General features: G+C 31.6%; 2 protein-coding genes and 1 long non-coding RNA gene across 4 annotated transcripts in view; 1 reads left to right on the top strand and 2 right to left on the bottom strand.

The window, feature by feature from the left end:
* The first annotated feature begins 705 nt into the window (after window positions 1-705).
* On the top strand, window positions 706-9999 carry LOC148625292 (uncharacterized). The gene is made up of 9 exons (XM_088568762.1): window positions 706-786; window positions 3087-3181; window positions 4150-4257; window positions 5006-5066; window positions 5454-5561; window positions 7749-7813; window positions 8097-8168; window positions 8948-9117; window positions 9858-9999. Exons 1-9 carry the CDS (start codon window positions 709-711, stop codon window positions 9983-9985), a joined length of 885 nt encoding a protein of 294 aa, XP_088424888.1. The 5' UTR covers window positions 706-708; the 3' UTR covers window positions 9986-9999.
* On the bottom strand, window positions 1034-8866 carry LOC148625293 (uncharacterized). The gene is made up of 2 exons (XR_015919896.1): window positions 8092-8866; window positions 1034-2549 (listed from the first exon to the last, which is right to left on the bottom strand). It is a non-coding gene; the product is annotated as an uncharacterized LOC148625293 (long non-coding RNA).
* Window positions 9996-18395, bottom strand: part of LOC148625291 (uncharacterized) — a 22255-nt gene continuing 13855 nt past the window's right edge. For both annotated transcript variants that reach the window (XM_088568761.1, XM_088568760.1), the window contains exons 12-18: window positions 17884-17991; window positions 16590-16650; window positions 15807-15914; window positions 14865-14929; window positions 14293-14364; window positions 13774-13943; window positions 9996-13120 (exon numbers count right to left, since the gene is read on the bottom strand). In XM_088568761.1, coding sequence (XP_088424887.1) covers window positions 12924-13120; window positions 13774-13943; window positions 14293-14364; window positions 14865-14929; window positions 15807-15914; window positions 16590-16650; window positions 17884-17991 — 781 coding nt within the window. In that variant the 3' untranslated portion in view covers window positions 9996-12923. The remainder of the gene's footprint in view (window positions 13121-13773; window positions 13944-14292; window positions 14365-14864; window positions 14930-15806; window positions 15915-16589; window positions 16651-17883; window positions 17992-18395) is intronic.

Below are 18395 nucleotides of genomic sequence, written 5' to 3'. Positions count from 1 at the left end.
CTTATTGCATTATATGACAATTTAACAGAAAATGAATACAAGCTGAATATGCTTATATGCTAATTTTTTAATGTGATGTTGGACCAAAATATTTACCAAAGTTGTCACTGGGTGGTGAAAACCGAATACAAATATGGTAACTTAGACAAGAAGAAGATAACTTCTAGCATGCACCGGTTAAACAATGCACACATACAAACATTAAGACAGTAAAATAACAGGATAATTAATTGGAAAGAGTGAATAACCAAAATATTATCACGAGTGTCGAATAACGCTTAGACTTAACTTGTTCCGCGCATGAGTTAAATCTTCAAGTGTTCATGGCACGAGTGATCATATTTTAGTTTTTCACAATAACAAATGGATTACCCTATTTATTATATAAATTTAATTTTCTTCATAATTTATCGAAATTTTCAAAATGAATTTTAAATTCTGTGATCGGAGGATTGATATCAAAGCTGTGGCGTTTTGGCTGTAGAAAGGCCGAGAGTGAAATTACCGAATTTATTTCACAGTGTGAATTATCGAAATTTATCACACTGGGAACATTCGATAAACACTGCTATCTATATAATAACATGTTTTATAGTAAAGAAAATTGATATTTTCATTTATTCCGCTCCTTCGTTTTAATTTTAATTTTAGTCATAATTTTATTTTCAAGAACTATCCCTTTTTTACTTTGCATTCTAGATATTAAACATGATGGGTCTTTCTGGTACTCTAAAGGAATCATTTGATTTCCTAAAAATGCAGCGGCAATTTTTTCTTGAGACTGGGGTGAGTTTTAACTTTACTTTAACGATTTCTATTACAAAGGTAATACATTCAAATGAATGATTTACAACTATAAGATGGATATATATAACTTATAGACTGTGCATGTAATATCTATACAAACAAACAAACAAACAAACAAACAAAAGAGAAAAAAAGACAAAATAATAATACGCTCCCGAGGGGAGAGTAAATGGCTGTATTATCAACTGTGTCCTGCATGTTTATGGGCAGAAAAAAAAACATTAGATTAGATTAGTTTTTATTTAGGCAATATCAGTACATTAAAATAGCTTACAATACAAATAAAACCATGACAATAAATACAGAATCATATAAATCCCTGTAGTATATTTTAAACACATGACTTGATAGCTTGGGATAACCCATAAAGCTTAAAATAGCTTATTTCCAATGGGTTCCCTAGTTCAAAAATACGAAAAGGACTCGTATACTTAGTAAATATGTTATATGATAAATAGGCAATAAAACATGAAAGACATATAGAGTAACTAATACATTAAAAATCATTTTCTCGATTTCTATCAGTCTCTTGTAAATATTTTTTGACAGAAGATTTAAAGGCATATTTGTTGATTATAGTTTTGATGTTAGCAGGTAATCTATTCCAATCTTCAATCGCCGAATAACAAAAACTGTTGGCTGGAGTGTTGGGAATAAAATAATTAAAGTTTGAGGAACAATTGGGAAGCCTTTCCATGAAATATATTAAAAACATGATTTATTTATAACTGAGAAACTCTGTATGCCACAAACAACATATTCACCTTTTCTAATAATTCACAATTCACTCTGCTTCTTGGACCGAGGTAGAAAATGAACCTCACCACCTTATTTTGTAAAACCTGTAACTTTTTAACAACCCCTTCCCTATACTCCTATACCACGACGAACATGAGTAATCAAAATAGCATGGTATTAATGCCGTGGTGAGGGTCAATCTCGGTCTCGTGTCTAAGCACTTGCTGTTTCTATATAAAAATCACAATCTACCATGACTTTGTTTATAATATTAGATAAAATCTGTTTACAATTTAAGTATTTATCTACATATACACCAAGATATTTGACAGACGGTGTAGAATCAATAACATGATTGTAACAATTCACTCTGAAATTTAAAACAGTATAAACCTTTCTAGGAGGACAAAAAATATAACATCAGGGTTTTTAAATAATGGCACTATCGTCTGCATATAAAATCATTTTACAGTCATCATTTATGCTTATAGACATACAATTAAGATATGTTAAAAACAATAAAGGTCCCAATATACTGCCTTGGGGCACTCCACATGCAACACCCATTGGATCTGACATAATATTATTTATAGAAACAAATTGTACACGTTCAGTAAGATATGATCTAAACCAATCAATAGATTGTACACCAATAATTTTTAATTTAGAACATAGGATATTGTGGTCAACTGTATCAAAGGTTTTTTTGAAGATCTAACATAATCATGCCTGTAAAATTACCATTTGCATTGTTGCCTCTTATATAATCAAGTAAGTGAACAAGACAAGTATCTGTTAAATATATACCTCTAAAACCTGATTGAAATTCAAACAAAATATTGTTTTCTTGTAAAAAAAATGACAGTTGATTATACACACTTCTTTCCAAAAGTTTTGAAACAATGCTAAGTATGCTGACTGGTCTGTAATTGCCTACATCGAGTGGACTACCTTTTTATACAATGGTTTCATACGAGCATATTTCATACTATTTGGTACAACACCTGAAACAATAGACTGATTTATAATATTACAAATTGGCGTTTTTAGAACACTAGCACCATCCCTTATAATTTTGCCGGTATTTCGTCTAGACGGGTGCTTTTAGTATGATTTAAAGCTGATAATTCTTTATAAATAAAATCTTCACTGACAGGTCCCAATAACATTTTTTATATAACAGCTTGACATTTCTGCCCATACATATTTTAACCATGACAATAGGATCATGAATAAGGACAATAAAAAACGTATATTATTATACATTTTACCAATTACAAAAATTATGAAAGGTCTTAAATGTTTGAATTCATATGCTTCTTCGGAAGGGGTGTAAGGTTTAATCTTCCTCATATTAACTAGCAAATAAAAAAAAAAACGATATTTATCATTATCACTTGTCATTTGTGTTCAACCATGAACTAAAACTTATCTTAAGAAAATTCAATCGATATCAACGGGAATAGGGTGTTTTTGATAAATGCATAGAAAATTATAATGAAAATCTTATTAATAGTTACGTGTTTTCTTTTCTTTCAAAGGAGCAAATGGTCGAAAGATACGATCATATAATTCAAAACGATATTAAACCAAAATTGGACCTGCTTTTTAAAGACATTCCACGCACACAAGTTATGTATGTATGACAATTTTTTTAAAACTTTGTTATGTTCCCTATGTTTGAAGTAGCCAGTAGCCATGACTACTTGGCTCAGGTATAAAATTTTCTGGAACTTGTTTTATTTCAATAATTGGCGACTTTGTTGTATGTATAGTATCTGAAATTTATAAATAACTTCGCCGTTTATTTTTAGTGATAAAATGGGAATCTTACGCTGTCACATACTTTTGAACCAGTTTATGCCATGAATGTGATCATAGACTAAAATGCAAAGAAATACAAACTCAGTATAAAACTTCACGAATATACTCTAATGGTACATTTTTTAACACAATTCTTAAAAATTGTATCAATTTGAACATTTTCATTACGGGCCGAATGGTCACTATTCGAGATGTCCGGACCCCTTGGTAAATAATGATGAAACTAATAATTTGAAGAACTCTTATGATGTGAGAAATATAAAAGTACTAAAACCTTTACTAAAATACTGAAAGTTAGAATTTCAATACCACCAAATTGATATTTCATATAAATCTAATAATATTTCATTTCAATATTCCAGAATGCATATTTTTACAGATGATATACGGTCACAATATAAATATTACTTTCTGTTTTGATGTCAAAAACGTAACAGTGTTTTGAAAGTGTCCAGCATGTTGTCCCTTAAGAATATAAAACGTTTTCTGGCTGAAATTGTCATATTTTTCTTATACATTTTCGTCGTAGTATTAGAACAATAACTATACACTGACTTGGCAAACTTAGAAATACGAATTCGGATCAAAGCCTTGAAAATGACCAGAGCAGCCTCGCATTTTCAAGCTATTCCAAGCCTTACTATGTTTTTTATTCTTAACGAATAAGTTTTAGAAATTTGAATTAAAATTAGTCAAATCTGGTCCTACTTAACCCTAATTTTCTTTTTTTTTTAATTTTTACTCCATTTTTATTAATGAATTTAAGAAAATATTTCATAGTGTAAGGCCTACCCTTACAGACGGTGTCTTCGCATTCTACCAGCCACCAAACCTTCAAGGATCAAGGCCAGGTGTTTTTAATCTTAACACCTTTCATCCCGACCAATCGTAAGTCATTAAAATTTGTACATTATACCAATATGATTTTGTAACCCTACTTATCTATGAGTTTTTTTTTTTGGTATTTTTTTTTTTTTATTTTTGCCAACTCGGATAATTTGATTGCACGGTCGAATCCGATTCTTATATGTTTGTGAATAACGTTACACAACCGTTTGCCTGTCAATGTTAGATATCAATCAGGTCTCATAATTATTAATTTGTATTTATAATTTGACATTTCTCAGAAATTGCTAGAAACACACTTTTAGTAACTAGATACGATAATATAGAATTAGCTGAGTAAGGTGCCATACATCAGATGTCTTCACGTAATTATGATTTGCTTATTAAATGTTCACATAATGCACATTTTCAGGGATAAGACTATATTTGAGACCAAACAAAAATAACAGCTTTAGTATCACCTATTGTTATGACATATTATTGTTATGTTATATATTATATTGATATAACATGCTTTAAAAGAATATATAAATGTTCCAAAGTCTAAATGATATCCAAACCACAGACCGGCGAATCACAATCCGTGCACATTCTGTCAGTTATAGTGTATGTTCTTTAAGCGATGTATTTGTTTGTCGCTTCCTATCTTTTTTTTAAATACAACAGAACAAATTACCGTTTGACATTCGAATACGAAAAATATATAAAATATGTAATCGTATGCTTTATTTGACTTAAACGTCCATATCATATTCGTTTCTATAGTTTTTGACGTACATTTTTTTCGCAGACCTATCTTCACTTTTAAGGCGATTGCCCTGCATGAAACTTATCCTGGACATCATTTGCAGGTATTGTGCGTTTATTTTGTGTATATGGTTGACAATTGTTTTGTACAGTGTACGTGTAATTTGTGTACCATCTTTTCCAAGAACAACGATAAAAGTTTGAATCGTTTGAATGAGTCAAGACATTTGGTTGGGTTGTATATACTTTAAATTCGCGTGATATGAAAAAAAGTTAATAAGTTGTTGCGGATTTTGTCTTAAAATAGGTACATAACTGGAATAAGTGCAAACATGTTTGAACCATTTTTATTAAATATTCGCATACTTTTTAATGGTGGCTTCTCTCATAGTACATGGTAATGCCCAGTCAATATTTACAATGCCTATTTCTACTTCTCCCTGATCATGCATTAAGTTTTGTTAAAGAGTTCCTATTTTACTATTTTATAGTTAACAACGACCTTGAATGCAGACATTCCACTAATTCGACGTTTGCGAATGTTCTATCTTAGGAACAATATACCAGCTACTTTCCCGACATTTACAGCTTATGTAGAGGTGTCATTTAGTTTATTTTTATCCATATTTTAGATTTGAGGAAATACATTTTTTACACAGAGAAGTGCTATTTTGATTCGTATTTAATCTGATGTAACTTGAAACTTCGATATTTTCTGGTAACAAATTTTCACAATAAATAAATAATGTAACTTTCTCAAAAGTGATATATTTTCAGTAAAATTATTTCATATCTTAAATTTAATATCATAGTTATGAATAAAGAAAATATGATGACAATAACCACTTTACTTTGTTAAAAACCTATCTCGTCCTAGTTTGCTTATTCATTGTTGACTTGTTTTGCTTAAACAAATGTAACTAATATCCCCCGCTTTGTGGATTCAAGGAACACTCTATAGTAAGTGAAAATGCAAAATTGTAATTTTTATTTCTGATCTGAATGAGTTTAGCGCATTCATTAGCGCAACATTAAATCAGTATATAGCTTGGGTCGCCAAATAAAATTCTGAAACTCTTCGGTTGCCACCATAGTGCAAGAACTTAGCAATTAAGCAGAATGGGTGGTAGGGGTTGCAGTTTGTATCTGCAACCGATACTAAATCACTTAGAAATTATTATGATCCTTTTTAAGATCGATGCTTAAGGCACACTGCTGTCCTCCCGCTATGTAATTATAATCAGAATGAATTCGAATTGTAAATTTCCACTTATAACGTAAAATTTACCTGGCATTAACTTTGATAGTAGGTAGAATTTCCCCATTTGGTATTCGTACCTCTTTCAAAATCGCCCATTGATTTTAATTAAACTTTCTTGGAATGATTTCAAGTTTGTGCATTGGTAACCTAATAATCAAAAAAATATATGAACGAATTTTGGGTTTCCGAACGCGTTGCAAGAATTTCTTCGTGAAATTGGATTGGTGGGAAAATGTTCCAAAAATTACTCCTTATAAACTGCATTAATTTTTTTTAGGGTTTATATAAATGATTAATGCTATAATATGAAAAGTGTACCTTTTGTTTTCTAATGTTCAATCAAAACGAATAAAAAATAACAATACCCGAAACATGGACTCGGCCACGCACTCATAAAAATGACAAGGTGAACGTGTTGTATATGTTTGAGATCATTTTTGAAGCGAAACTATGTTTAGCCTCGCCACATACTTTATGTGCCTGTTCAAAACCAGGAACCTGTAATCCAGTCCTTTTGCGTTTTTACTACAGAGATAAGGTCGATTTTTGTCTGTTTCACTTCATTTGTTTTGGGGCTTGCTTTATGGTATGGGTTTTGCCAATTGAAGAACGCAGGGTGACCTGCAGAAGCTTATTTGTTCGTTGTTTGGTATTTGGTGGATGACTGTCTCATTGGCAATCACACCAAGTCTCCTAATTTTTATGTGCAATTAGAAAATGTAGTGTACATTGGGAAACAGTTGTATCTTTTGATGAGCCAAGAGTTTAGTATTTTCGTTTTTTTTTTTAAATATACCATCGTTTCCACTTTGTAAAAGTCTATCTTTATTATTATACCCCCTCTCAACGAGTGGATAGTACATTGGAATTACCTTGTCCGTCTGTCTGTCTGTTCAGATTTTAGTCACAAAAATCTCGCCTCCAACTGGACAAATGTATTTCATTTTTTTGCATATGGATTATATAGATAGTACATACATTATAAAAAATTGTGGTTGCTTTCCGATATCATCTTTCCGTTCGGAATCACAAATTGGACTGAGAATTTTAATATTTAATTGGATCATCACTTACCGTTACAAAGTTAACAACTACTTTACATTGTATCATTTATATTCTTATATCAAACATTAAGAATAAAATCTACGTTTTTCGTATATGCATTGTAAGTAATTGTTCAAACCCTATATTGTTTTCCCTATATCACACACCATACATCACACCCAAAGACCTATATCAGGTAACCTATATCGCATACCCTATACCACACACCTAGACCTGTATCACATACCCTATAACACACCCCTACACGGAACACACTTAAAGTAAAGTTAAAATACATGATATAATGAACATAACGTATCAAAATATGTATCACATGCCGCATCAACACTCGACAAATCACCCCGGGTCGGTGGCCCTTGGGTTGATGTAGGAGTCTCGTGTTGATACGGCATGTGAAACAGATTTTGACATGTAATATATATATCTCTTAGGATATGATATTTCAATTCATTTACAACAGGGCTGGGGATTGTATTCTGAATATCTTGGAGAGGAAATGGGCCTCTACAGATCATATATAGAAATGTAAGTTTTGAAAAAAAATACTTCAATAATGTCTTTGTTTCATACATTTATCACAATATTAATGTTAAATTTATCCCATTTGCTTGGTAAAAATAACGACAATATAGAAACAAAAAGCTAATTGTTAGATATTACAAACGTTCAAGTTTTATCCACGTTTCTAGTGTATGAGCACGCGTTTCTGGTGGAGATTTGTTGTGCAGTTATAGGACGTGATAACGGTTACTTATGTAGTGGATTACACAGGTCGTGAAAACTATATATATAAATCAACTTACTTCAGATTAGGAAGATATGACCTTGAGATACTGAGAGCGTGTAGATTGGTCGTTGATACCGGCCTACATCATTTCAAGTAAGTAGAGTATTTTTAAACAAGCTGCTTGACGAGCAAAAAATAAAATAACTAAGACTTGTTCATTAGTTTTACAAAAGAGTGGTATACCACACAAGTTTATGAAACATTCAAGCTTTTTTGTATTTTATTTTTATTTTCTTAAAATAATAGACCCTTTTATGATAAGTTGATGAAAATGCTCAGTATACACTTCCGCGAGATAGGGCTCGGGTAGAACACAATAATTTTCCTCGAGGAAGTGTATATTGAGCAAGCTGCACGTGTGCTCATCTACTATCCCACAGTTAGCACAAAAGGGTCTTTAGTTTTGGAGAGCGAATCGTACAATACAAAATGATTTTTAAAATATCGAAAAGCAAATTCCCCACTGAAACCGGATCGAACCATAGTTCTCCGGGAGAATGAGGAGTTATTGTTTCTCGCATGAACTTAATACCATAAAGGAAAAACAGTATTGTATCTTCAACTTAAACTGCACTGCTTTTAATGATCAATTTCGAGAATGGAAAAATTTTATACTTCTAAAAACTAGTGAATGTGTATGTTTCCAGTGCAATCTTTTGAATATTTGGTTGTAAATTAAGTAACTTAAATATAAAAATAAAAAAAAAAAAACGATTATACTCAGCGTACTAAATTAAAACATTATGGATAGAGTATAATACTGTACAGTTAAAATTTAAATATATATATATATATATATATATATATATATTAAATTTCAATATAGTCTATTTTTTATACTGCATTATATTTGATCAAAACTTTATTTATAGTTGGACTAGGCAACATGCAATAGAATACCTGTCTAACTACACCTCTCTCGGAGATAGCGATATGTCGTTTGAGGTTGATAGATACGTAACTCTTCCTGGCCAAGCATTAGCTTACAAAATTGGAGAAATAAAGTTTTTGGAACTCAGAAGGAAAGCCGAGCATATACTTGGTACATTTGAAGTCTATGTTATGATTTGATTGTGTTTTCACACATTTTCTTTTTCGCAAAACACACTTTTCAATTCTTCATGCTACATTTCTTTTTGCTTTTTGGTCACAGTTATATCATCTGTTGGCATTAATGTCTCGACTTTATTTTTGATTCTAGATAGGAATAATACTAGCGTTTATACGATTGACTGACTATGCACTCATCAATTCACAGATATATTTATATTATTAAAATAAAAAGAGCATAAATTTGGTTCGATGTAATCGTGCATATACGTTAATAAATCAAAGTGCAATAGTTTCGAATCTCATGTAAGAGTTATCAAAGAATTCTAGCAGAAATCAAAAGAATGTAATCCAGAAACAAAGACCAGACATAGAAAGCAGAGAAACACAACAAAGAACATAAATAATTAGAATAATATATACACAGTAACAAAAGTAATTGAGCAACTCTGACTCCACTAAAAACTTGGAGTATGGACCATGTGCATCGGTAGGGTAAGCGTACTCAGCTTTTCTAGAAAAACCCACCGAGTTGCTCATAAAAAGTCAAGTCTGGGTAGACGAAAGAAGAAAGGAAACTATGACACGTTGAATAAATCAGTTTTAATGGTGTACAGTGTATGTAATAAATCAGCTAGGAACAAACTTGCATACTTTCATACTAAAAATAAGCCAAAACCAAGATCCAAATATGCGAAAGGGGAAAATATATCCATATTAAAATGTTTCCAGGTGACAGATTCGATATAAGAGACTTTCACAGCATAATACTACAGAGCGGACCAATGTCTTTTTCACAGCTTGAAACAGTAGTGAACCAATGGGTAGCTAGAAGATTATATAATTTTAGGCAGAAATAAAAAGATAAGATTTATTTATTTACACATTTATTCATTAGATCACTTATTATCGCTGTGTTATATGTACGTGAAAAAAAGACTATTATCATATCACTATTTAACCAAACCCTTTCATAATTTATCCAAACTACAGACTGACGGGCGTATACTTAAATCTGGAACGAAAGAACTTGACCAACCTGAAAAATATCTATATTTTAAAGAAAAGTCCTAAAAGTAAACCGTAACGTTTCATTCAAAGTCAATGGAAACTCAAAAATATATGTATAGAAAGGTCTGAAAAATTCCCAACGATGTTAGAACTGTCAAATTTGCGATGCAAATTTTTGGTCGTTCCCTCCGCGGGACTCGAACTCGTACCGCTGTGACATCTATGGCAACACCGCCTGTACATAGTCCAGTGCCCTAGACCACTCGACCAGCTAGGCTATATTAAAATATAGCTTTCGCTGGCCGGGTCATTCCCCCTCGTAGGATTAATCTAGGGCTGTAACTAAGTACACGAAGTATGGTAGTGCGAGACAGCTCATTTAGATGTTATTATGTAGGATAGAGGATCAAATTAATGATGCATGTCACAACAAATCAAATCCGATGGAGCAGTATAGCGACTAGAGTCGTCACATTCTGAGACGTTGTATAATATTGATTTGTTATATAGAAAGCAATAATACTATACTATTAATATTAAATATTTAAAAACAGAGATGTGCTTTAATTGGAACATATCATGGATATTTTGGGAATTATCGAGCGACGAGATCAGGAATGCAATATTCAGGCTGAAAAATGGAAAATTGGTTGGTTTGGATACAAAAAATTGATAAAGCAGATATAGAAACTAGCACAACTGCCTTTCATGATATTCAGCTTATACACACATATCTGGAGACATGACAACATCACACATGACTTACAAAGGGTTTTATGATAAAACTACCAAAGAAAATAGTTCAAAGTGATTGTCGAGAATACCTATAATATCCAAACGAGAACTTCTAAACGAAATAAATTATACTAGATGAAATTCTGAAAAAAAGAAAAGAGTTTGGATCGGGCAGATGATTAATCGACATATTTCTACCATTAGAACTCGGGAAACATAAAAGAGATATAAAATATAGATGCTAAATTTCATCATTATTAGAGTATCTGAAGAATCATTTGGAATGTACATGTTTTTGCAAACTTTAAATGTTGTGTTTTACATAACGACTAACAGCCAAACGGGTTCCAAGTAACACATGTAGTACGACAATGATGTATGATATTTCTTGTTTTATTCATCACTACAAGAGATTGGTACAAGGCGATAATAAAAAGTTACAGAAAAAGAACCAGACGTCCTAATTTAGCACCTAGAAAAAACTGATATGGTGAAACGCAACAAATGCATCAGCGTATAACCAAAAGATAAAACAGTTAATACTTTCTATTAAAAACGTCTTCAACAAGTATAAACACACTTCAACGTAAGCTCTCAGAAAGAACTCGACAACAAATTTAATCAAATAAATACAAAAATACCAATAATAGATAGTGCTAATTTCGATGACACTTCAAAATAAAACTAAAAAGTGAAAGGACGACAAACACAAAGACACAATAGTGAATAACATGTCCTGCATGTGGACAAGTGCGTGTCTACGGTAGGGTTAAACTATTTTAAAGGCCTGTTTATATTGGGAAAATACTAATTAAACTCATGAGTTTAGTATTTGGAAAATAGCATCATAGAAGAGGTTTAGGACTTTGCATATCAAACGAGCATGCTAACTAACACTAGGAGAACATCAACATATAGCAGAGCCTGAATTCTTCAAATAACAGCACATATGGAAGAGAAAATCAGTCTGAAAACGAAGTTCAAAATATACACAACGAGAGTAAAGTCAGTTTATATATTAAGCAGAATACTGAACGATTATCCAATAGGACATGAAAATATTTTCCTCATCTAGAAACCAAATTTGTCCTACCCTGAAATATATCAGAATCTATTTATCATTTTTATCAATATTTGCAATATACAAATTACAAAGGACCTAAAGCATTGAGGCTTCCATCCTTGTATTGCACATTGAAGAATCTCTCGGTGATGGATCTGGCTTCCTATTTCCATAGTTTTGGTTTTGAAAAATAAATCGAAAAGGATGTAATTTTTTTCTACCCCTTTTCCACCTCCTTCATGCATGCTTTCATCCTGTGCTAGTGTCTAAGTGCCTGATATTTTTATAAAACATTGTATTTGGCTGTTAGTTTTGGAAAGGCACCCCTTATTTGTGCTAAAATTCAGTAATATTTTTTTCAGTATGTTACCATGGCTACTGAATTTTATAACAATAATCACTCAATTACTTATAAATTATGTGAACATCCACACACCAAGGATAAGAAATATATGTAGTTTTTTATGACAAAACAAACGAAATTTCTATGCGGACAGCCTTAAAACAGCTTTCATTTCAGTAAAATAATATCAAATTTTCAGAATTGACCTTACCATATATTATAGTTCTAGCAAAATCCGGTAAACGTCACATTCAGTAGAAGGTCAATTCGGTAAACCTGAAATTTAACTGAATATACCTTGTCTCATCTCTGAGGTAGAAAAGTCATATAGGTTAATCAAATTGTGATGACGAGCACATACTGTAGAAATGATATCCACATAGGCTGAGCATACCCGTGTCTAAATAAAAGTTTTTTCTCACAAAATTACAAAAAAATATTGTTCTTCTACATTACAAGCTCACAGCTTTACACTAAAACATCTAAATTCACCATATAAGCCCGCCTCTAATTCCACAACTGGATCTCTCAAGTTTACAAAAACTACCCTATTCCTAAATAAAAAATATTTGATAACTAAATTTCAAAAAATCTTTTCGAATAGTTGTTTTGATTAATGTTCTTATTTTAATTAATTGCTTTTTCATCAATGCATTTGCTTTAGAGTCACAACAAGCACCGGCACTAAAAAGACACAAAAGGAACCAGAGCTACTGCTCGCTCTACTTGTGGTAGCTTTAACTTTTTTAATCCATAGATCCAATACTTTTTCGAGATTAGAGAAAGACATTGGTCCATTTCGCAATACAGTTCTGTGAAAATCTCTAATGTCAAAGTGTTTACCTGTAATAAAATAAGATAAGCATTATTTATCATCAACTGCATGCATATGACGATTACAAAATTTAATATGGAAAAACATTATTTGGATCTAAATTTGTTTTTTGTCTTTAAGTTGCTTAATATATATATATATATATATATAGTCCCAGATGAATTAACTTAATTCTCTAACGGCAATTGTGTCAAAATAAGTCATTTATACAATGATTTATATAAATTTAAATGCAGGTATTGCATTGCATCGTTTATAGTTAAAAAAAAGTGTATCATTTTAGCGAATGATTGTGTCATTAACCTATACGTAGATTAGCCTTGTACTTTTCTCAAAGTATCAGAAAAAAGTACTTTAAACCAAATTACTGGAGAAAATCACCTTCTCTTAAACATGTACAATTGATGTCTGTTTATAATTCACCAATCTCGGTAAATATTTATGTCTTGCTGAAAATCTTATATATTGTATAATTATTAAAATCTATCTTTTCTATGCTGTATATACTATATTTTCTCTATTTGCAATATTGATAATGTAATAAATATTTATAGATTTGTTCATTTCACTGATGATTTATATATCTGTGTAAAACGGCATTCTATAAGTAGTATTTGCTTACTAATAAAGTCATATTTTTAATTCTCTTTAAAAGACTAACCGAGCATATCTTCGGCTTTCTTTCTGAGTTCTTTGAATTTAATTTCTCCAATCTTATAAGCTAAGGCTTGTCCTGGTATGGAAATATACCTGTTAACCTCAAATGATATATCGTTCTCACCAAGTGATGTGTAGTTAGAGAGGTATTCCATTGCACGGTTTCTTGTCCAACTGCAATGACATACATATGGATAGAAAATAGATTCTACTACTACAATAGCTGAAACACACCCCTGAACATGTCTAGGTCCACTAACTCTTGCTCATTTACTTTTGTTACTTTGTATGTATGATTTTAGTTGCTTTGTGTTCTTTGTTGTGTGTGTCTGTTTTCCATGTCTGGTCTTTGTCCCTGGATTACGTTCTTTTGATTACCGCTATAACCTTGGTTCCTTTGATTACTCTTTCTTCGTCAGACATTTATATTTTTTCAAATATTGCATTAAAAATGATTATACTACATACTTATTCAAATGTCAAAATTATTGTAGAAAATTAATCAGTGAAAATGAAAACTTACTTGAAGTGATGTAAGCCCGTGTCGACAACCAGTCTACAAGCTCTGAAGATTTCTAAGCTATATCTTCCTAACCTTGAGATGAAAAAATAGTGTTGAACCAATAAAAAATTATAATAAACAATCCTAGGATAAAATTATCTAGGAGCGCAACTTCATACGACAGTAGTTGTCGAAACTTGAATAACTGTATACTTCATTCAATCTTGATACAAATCTGGATATGGATGGTAATTTATTGTTTGAGACAGTGTAAGATTATAACACATCATGACAGTGTTTAATGAGCTTAAACATTTCAAACTGTACAATTACTTTATTCATTACAATGGTTTAATATCTAATACTTGAATATACTTAATCTAAGTGCTCTTTTTTTATCTTTTAGTCCCTAATTCCTAGACCTTCAGAGCCATAACACTTTATACCAATCAAAACTTTCCTTTTTGGAATTTACCGGAAAACTAAATCATAAGGACGACAAGATGGAAATTTCCACATTTTGCTGTCAGGAAAATCGTTACAAACTTTAATACATTCATTTTAAACGTTTGTTATTATTAATATATACTTACATATCAACATCTGTTCTGTAAAGACCCATTTCTTCTCCTAGGTATTCTGCATACAATCCCCATCCCTTATTATAATAAAAAGGAAATCAATATGAGTTAAACAAAAACGTGTTAAAGAAGAAAAAAATAATTAACTTGGGGATAGTTTAAAACAACGATATCTGAAGGCATAGCGGCGGGAATATTTACAAATGAAAAAGCTCAAGCTATGATCACTTGTCATTATTTATGAGATATTTATTTAAGACCATCAGGAAAATTGTGTCTGTTGAGGGTTTTTAAAAAGGAAATAGGTAATGTTTTCCTTTTTTACAATTTGTTATACCTTGAATTAATGTGGGGGAGGTTTAAAGTTAAATGCTGCCGAAATGACCATAAAAATGCTAGGGTAGGCACCAAAAAACGAAAGTATGTAGGAAACATTCAAAAACACTTATCAGCTTTAGTTGGCCTAAGAGAAATACAGACACAAAAAATCCTTTATAAGAATTATATAAACATAAACCTGGTCTCGATTTCACAAAAAGTCGTAAGTGTAAAGTTGATCGTAAGTAATGACGTCATAAACTAAATAGCATTGTGACGTCATGATTTACGATCAATTTCACACTTACGACTTTCTGTGAAACCGACGCCTGTACATCAACACCTAACAATAGCAATAAAGCCATACAGTCTAAACCTACAACAAGTTGAATACTGAAAGTTTCAATTTTAAAAAGGGTTTTAACTGTGCTTGAATCTCAAGTTTCTACATGAGAAAGATACTAATTTGTAAAAGTGACGACGAACGCAATCAGATAAAAAGTTAGCTTTACGGCAAAAAAGTATAATATAAACCAAACAAGATAACAGATAAAAAGCATTTTTTCAACACATTAATTATGATTGATTACAAGTTGCAAGCACAACATCTTTCAGGATATACCATTAATACAGTACCTCAATATAGGCATTCCATGTCGGGAAAGCAGTTGGTATTTGGAAGTAAAGATTAGTAAATCTATCTCTCCTTATCTGAGGGATGTCCGATGTTATTGCTGTGGTTATCTACAAAAACATGTTAAAACTGAGAAAAGAATTTCTAAACAAATCGCCATGAGATCAATTCAGACCCTAGGAAAATACAATAAGACGTTTAAACCTCGATGGAAAAGAGTGTCATTATACGAAAATTGTCATTCGTATAATATTATGTCGTCAATTGGACAAACATGGTCGAAATTACAACATAATAATATCGTAATAACGACTTAATTTGCCCAAATTACGACGTGAATGTGTCTAAAAACGGCACTTTTTCCACAGAATTTCCACAATTAAAATCATTTTTACGACTTGTGTGTCGAATAACGACATACTAAAGTATTTTTCCCAATGATCTTCGTCCGTATCACACAAATTACAATCTATAGTTGGTATAAAAAAATAATGATATTAAAGGTCGATTGTGTGCTCGCCTTAAGTGTGCAAAATCGGATTCGATCTCGGTAAATTCATACTGAACAGTATACAAGTAGTGTAAATGGCTTTACATGCCCGTCTCTAAGATGAAATTATTAACCTATTATTGTCTTGATAGAATGAAACTATTTCAATTGACATCATTATGCATACTACAAGTACATAGCATATTTAAAAACTGCTAAAAACAACTTTGAAAAAAATTATAATACATGGAGGAAGAATATAAGTATAGAGAAGAAAAGGACAATATACAGGTACCTGCAGGTGATGTCCAGGATTTGCTTCGTGCATAGCTATCGCCGTAAAACTGTACCAAGGACTGAAAGAGAATCAACAATAATTCCAATTAATTACGGTAAAATTCAGTCATTGAAGGTAGTAGACCTAGGATAAGAGACACAACTCTTACAAATCATTGGAACGTTTGTATTCACCATTTTATACCAACATCATGTAGCATCAAAGTAACCTGGACTGATATCATTCTGTTTCAAAGAGAAGCCTGAAAGACTTTGATGAAATTGCATATGATACAAACATATTACTGATTTGAAGTGTTATGTCCCTTACCCCGGGTCTACCTCCTTAAACTAGATTTTTATCCACATTATAAAAGCTTTAATAGTTGTTTATGCTGCTGCTGCTTTTGTTGTCGTATTTGAGAATACCATACTTATTTGTAATACTCGTGATATAAATATATTTCTTTTTTTTTCACTAAACCAGTATGATTTTTCTTTGAGTATATTTGTGATGTTTTTGAAAACTATTGACCAAACTTTACGACAAACGTGATGACTTTTCATTCAGAATTGTTAACTTTTCTTTCATCTGTGGCAACATCCCTTCGGCTCCTGCGTATGGATTGTTCATATCACAACTCATAAGTTATGCCAGAGCTTGCCGAAACTACGCAGACTTTTTGTATCGCGCTAGAACTCTAACAAATAGGCTTCTGGAACAGGGTTATGTTGCTACAAGATTGAAGTCATCACTATAGAAGTTTTATGGTCGTCATCATGAACTCGTGGATCGTTATGGTGTATCCATCAGCACCATGAAAACTGATGTACTCAACGGGTCATGGTTTTCCTTTCCTCGTTTGTCTACCCCGGACTTGACTTTTTATGAGCGGGTGTTTCTAGAAAAGCAGAGGACGCTCACCCTACCGGTGCACCTGGTCCATGCTCCCAGTTTTTAGTGGAGTCTGAGTTCTTCATTTACTTTGTTACTTTGTATGTATGATTTTAGTTACTTTATGTTCTTTGTTGTGAATGTCTGTTTTCCATGTCTGGTCTTTGTCCCTGGATTACATTCTTTTGATTACCGCTATAACCTTGGTTCCCTTGATTACTCTTTGTTTAATGATCTGGTCAAATTCTTGAAAGAAATGTTTTTGATGGATAAAACGAATCGACTTAACTTGTTAATAAATAATGCATTGTTTTTCATTTTGCATTTGCAATATGTGTCAGAATGTCAACCATGATTTAAGTTTAAAAGGAAATTTAAAAAACAAAATAGTTTAATTCTTGAATTAAAAAAAACTTACGATTGGTCAGGATGGAAAGCGTTCAGATTGAAAATTCCAGGTCTTGATCCATCGCCAGGAGGCGAAGAATATGAAGCGAACACACCGTCATTTGGTGTTGCTTTAACACTGAAAAATCATATTTGTGGCTTTTATTTAAGTATCTAAATATAGATTCGAACGAAAAAACTAACAGGTGAAAACAATACACTGCAAAGTAAGGTATGTAAATTTTATAAAGTAGTTTTTTATGTTATAAGTTTCTATTTTGTCTATGGAATGAATTTAAAGTTTGTCTATAAAGAAAATAAATGTCATGGTCATCTTAATTATCAAATTCATCAAAAAGGTTGAATGACGTTATAGCAGTCTCATATACACAAATTTTGTCTATAAGATGATATACGATTTTCAATAATTATTTTCATATGTAAGTGTCGAAAATAGAACACAATCGCATGAATACTTAACTTTCACCAATAGTTAATAAATCACCAGTTTGTTTGCATGCTCTTCTTTATTAATGAGAAAAA

Source organism: Perna viridis, chromosome 2 (assembly GCF_037379345.1).
Source record: "Perna viridis isolate PV_CMFRI_1.1 ecotype Kerala chromosome 2, ASM3737934v1, whole genome shotgun sequence".
In the NCBI taxonomy this organism is placed as follows: Eukaryota; Metazoa; Mollusca; class Bivalvia; order Mytilida; family Mytilidae; genus Perna; species Perna viridis.
Note: the sequence above shows the minus strand (reverse complement) of the source record. Positions and strands in the feature narration are given on the sequence as shown.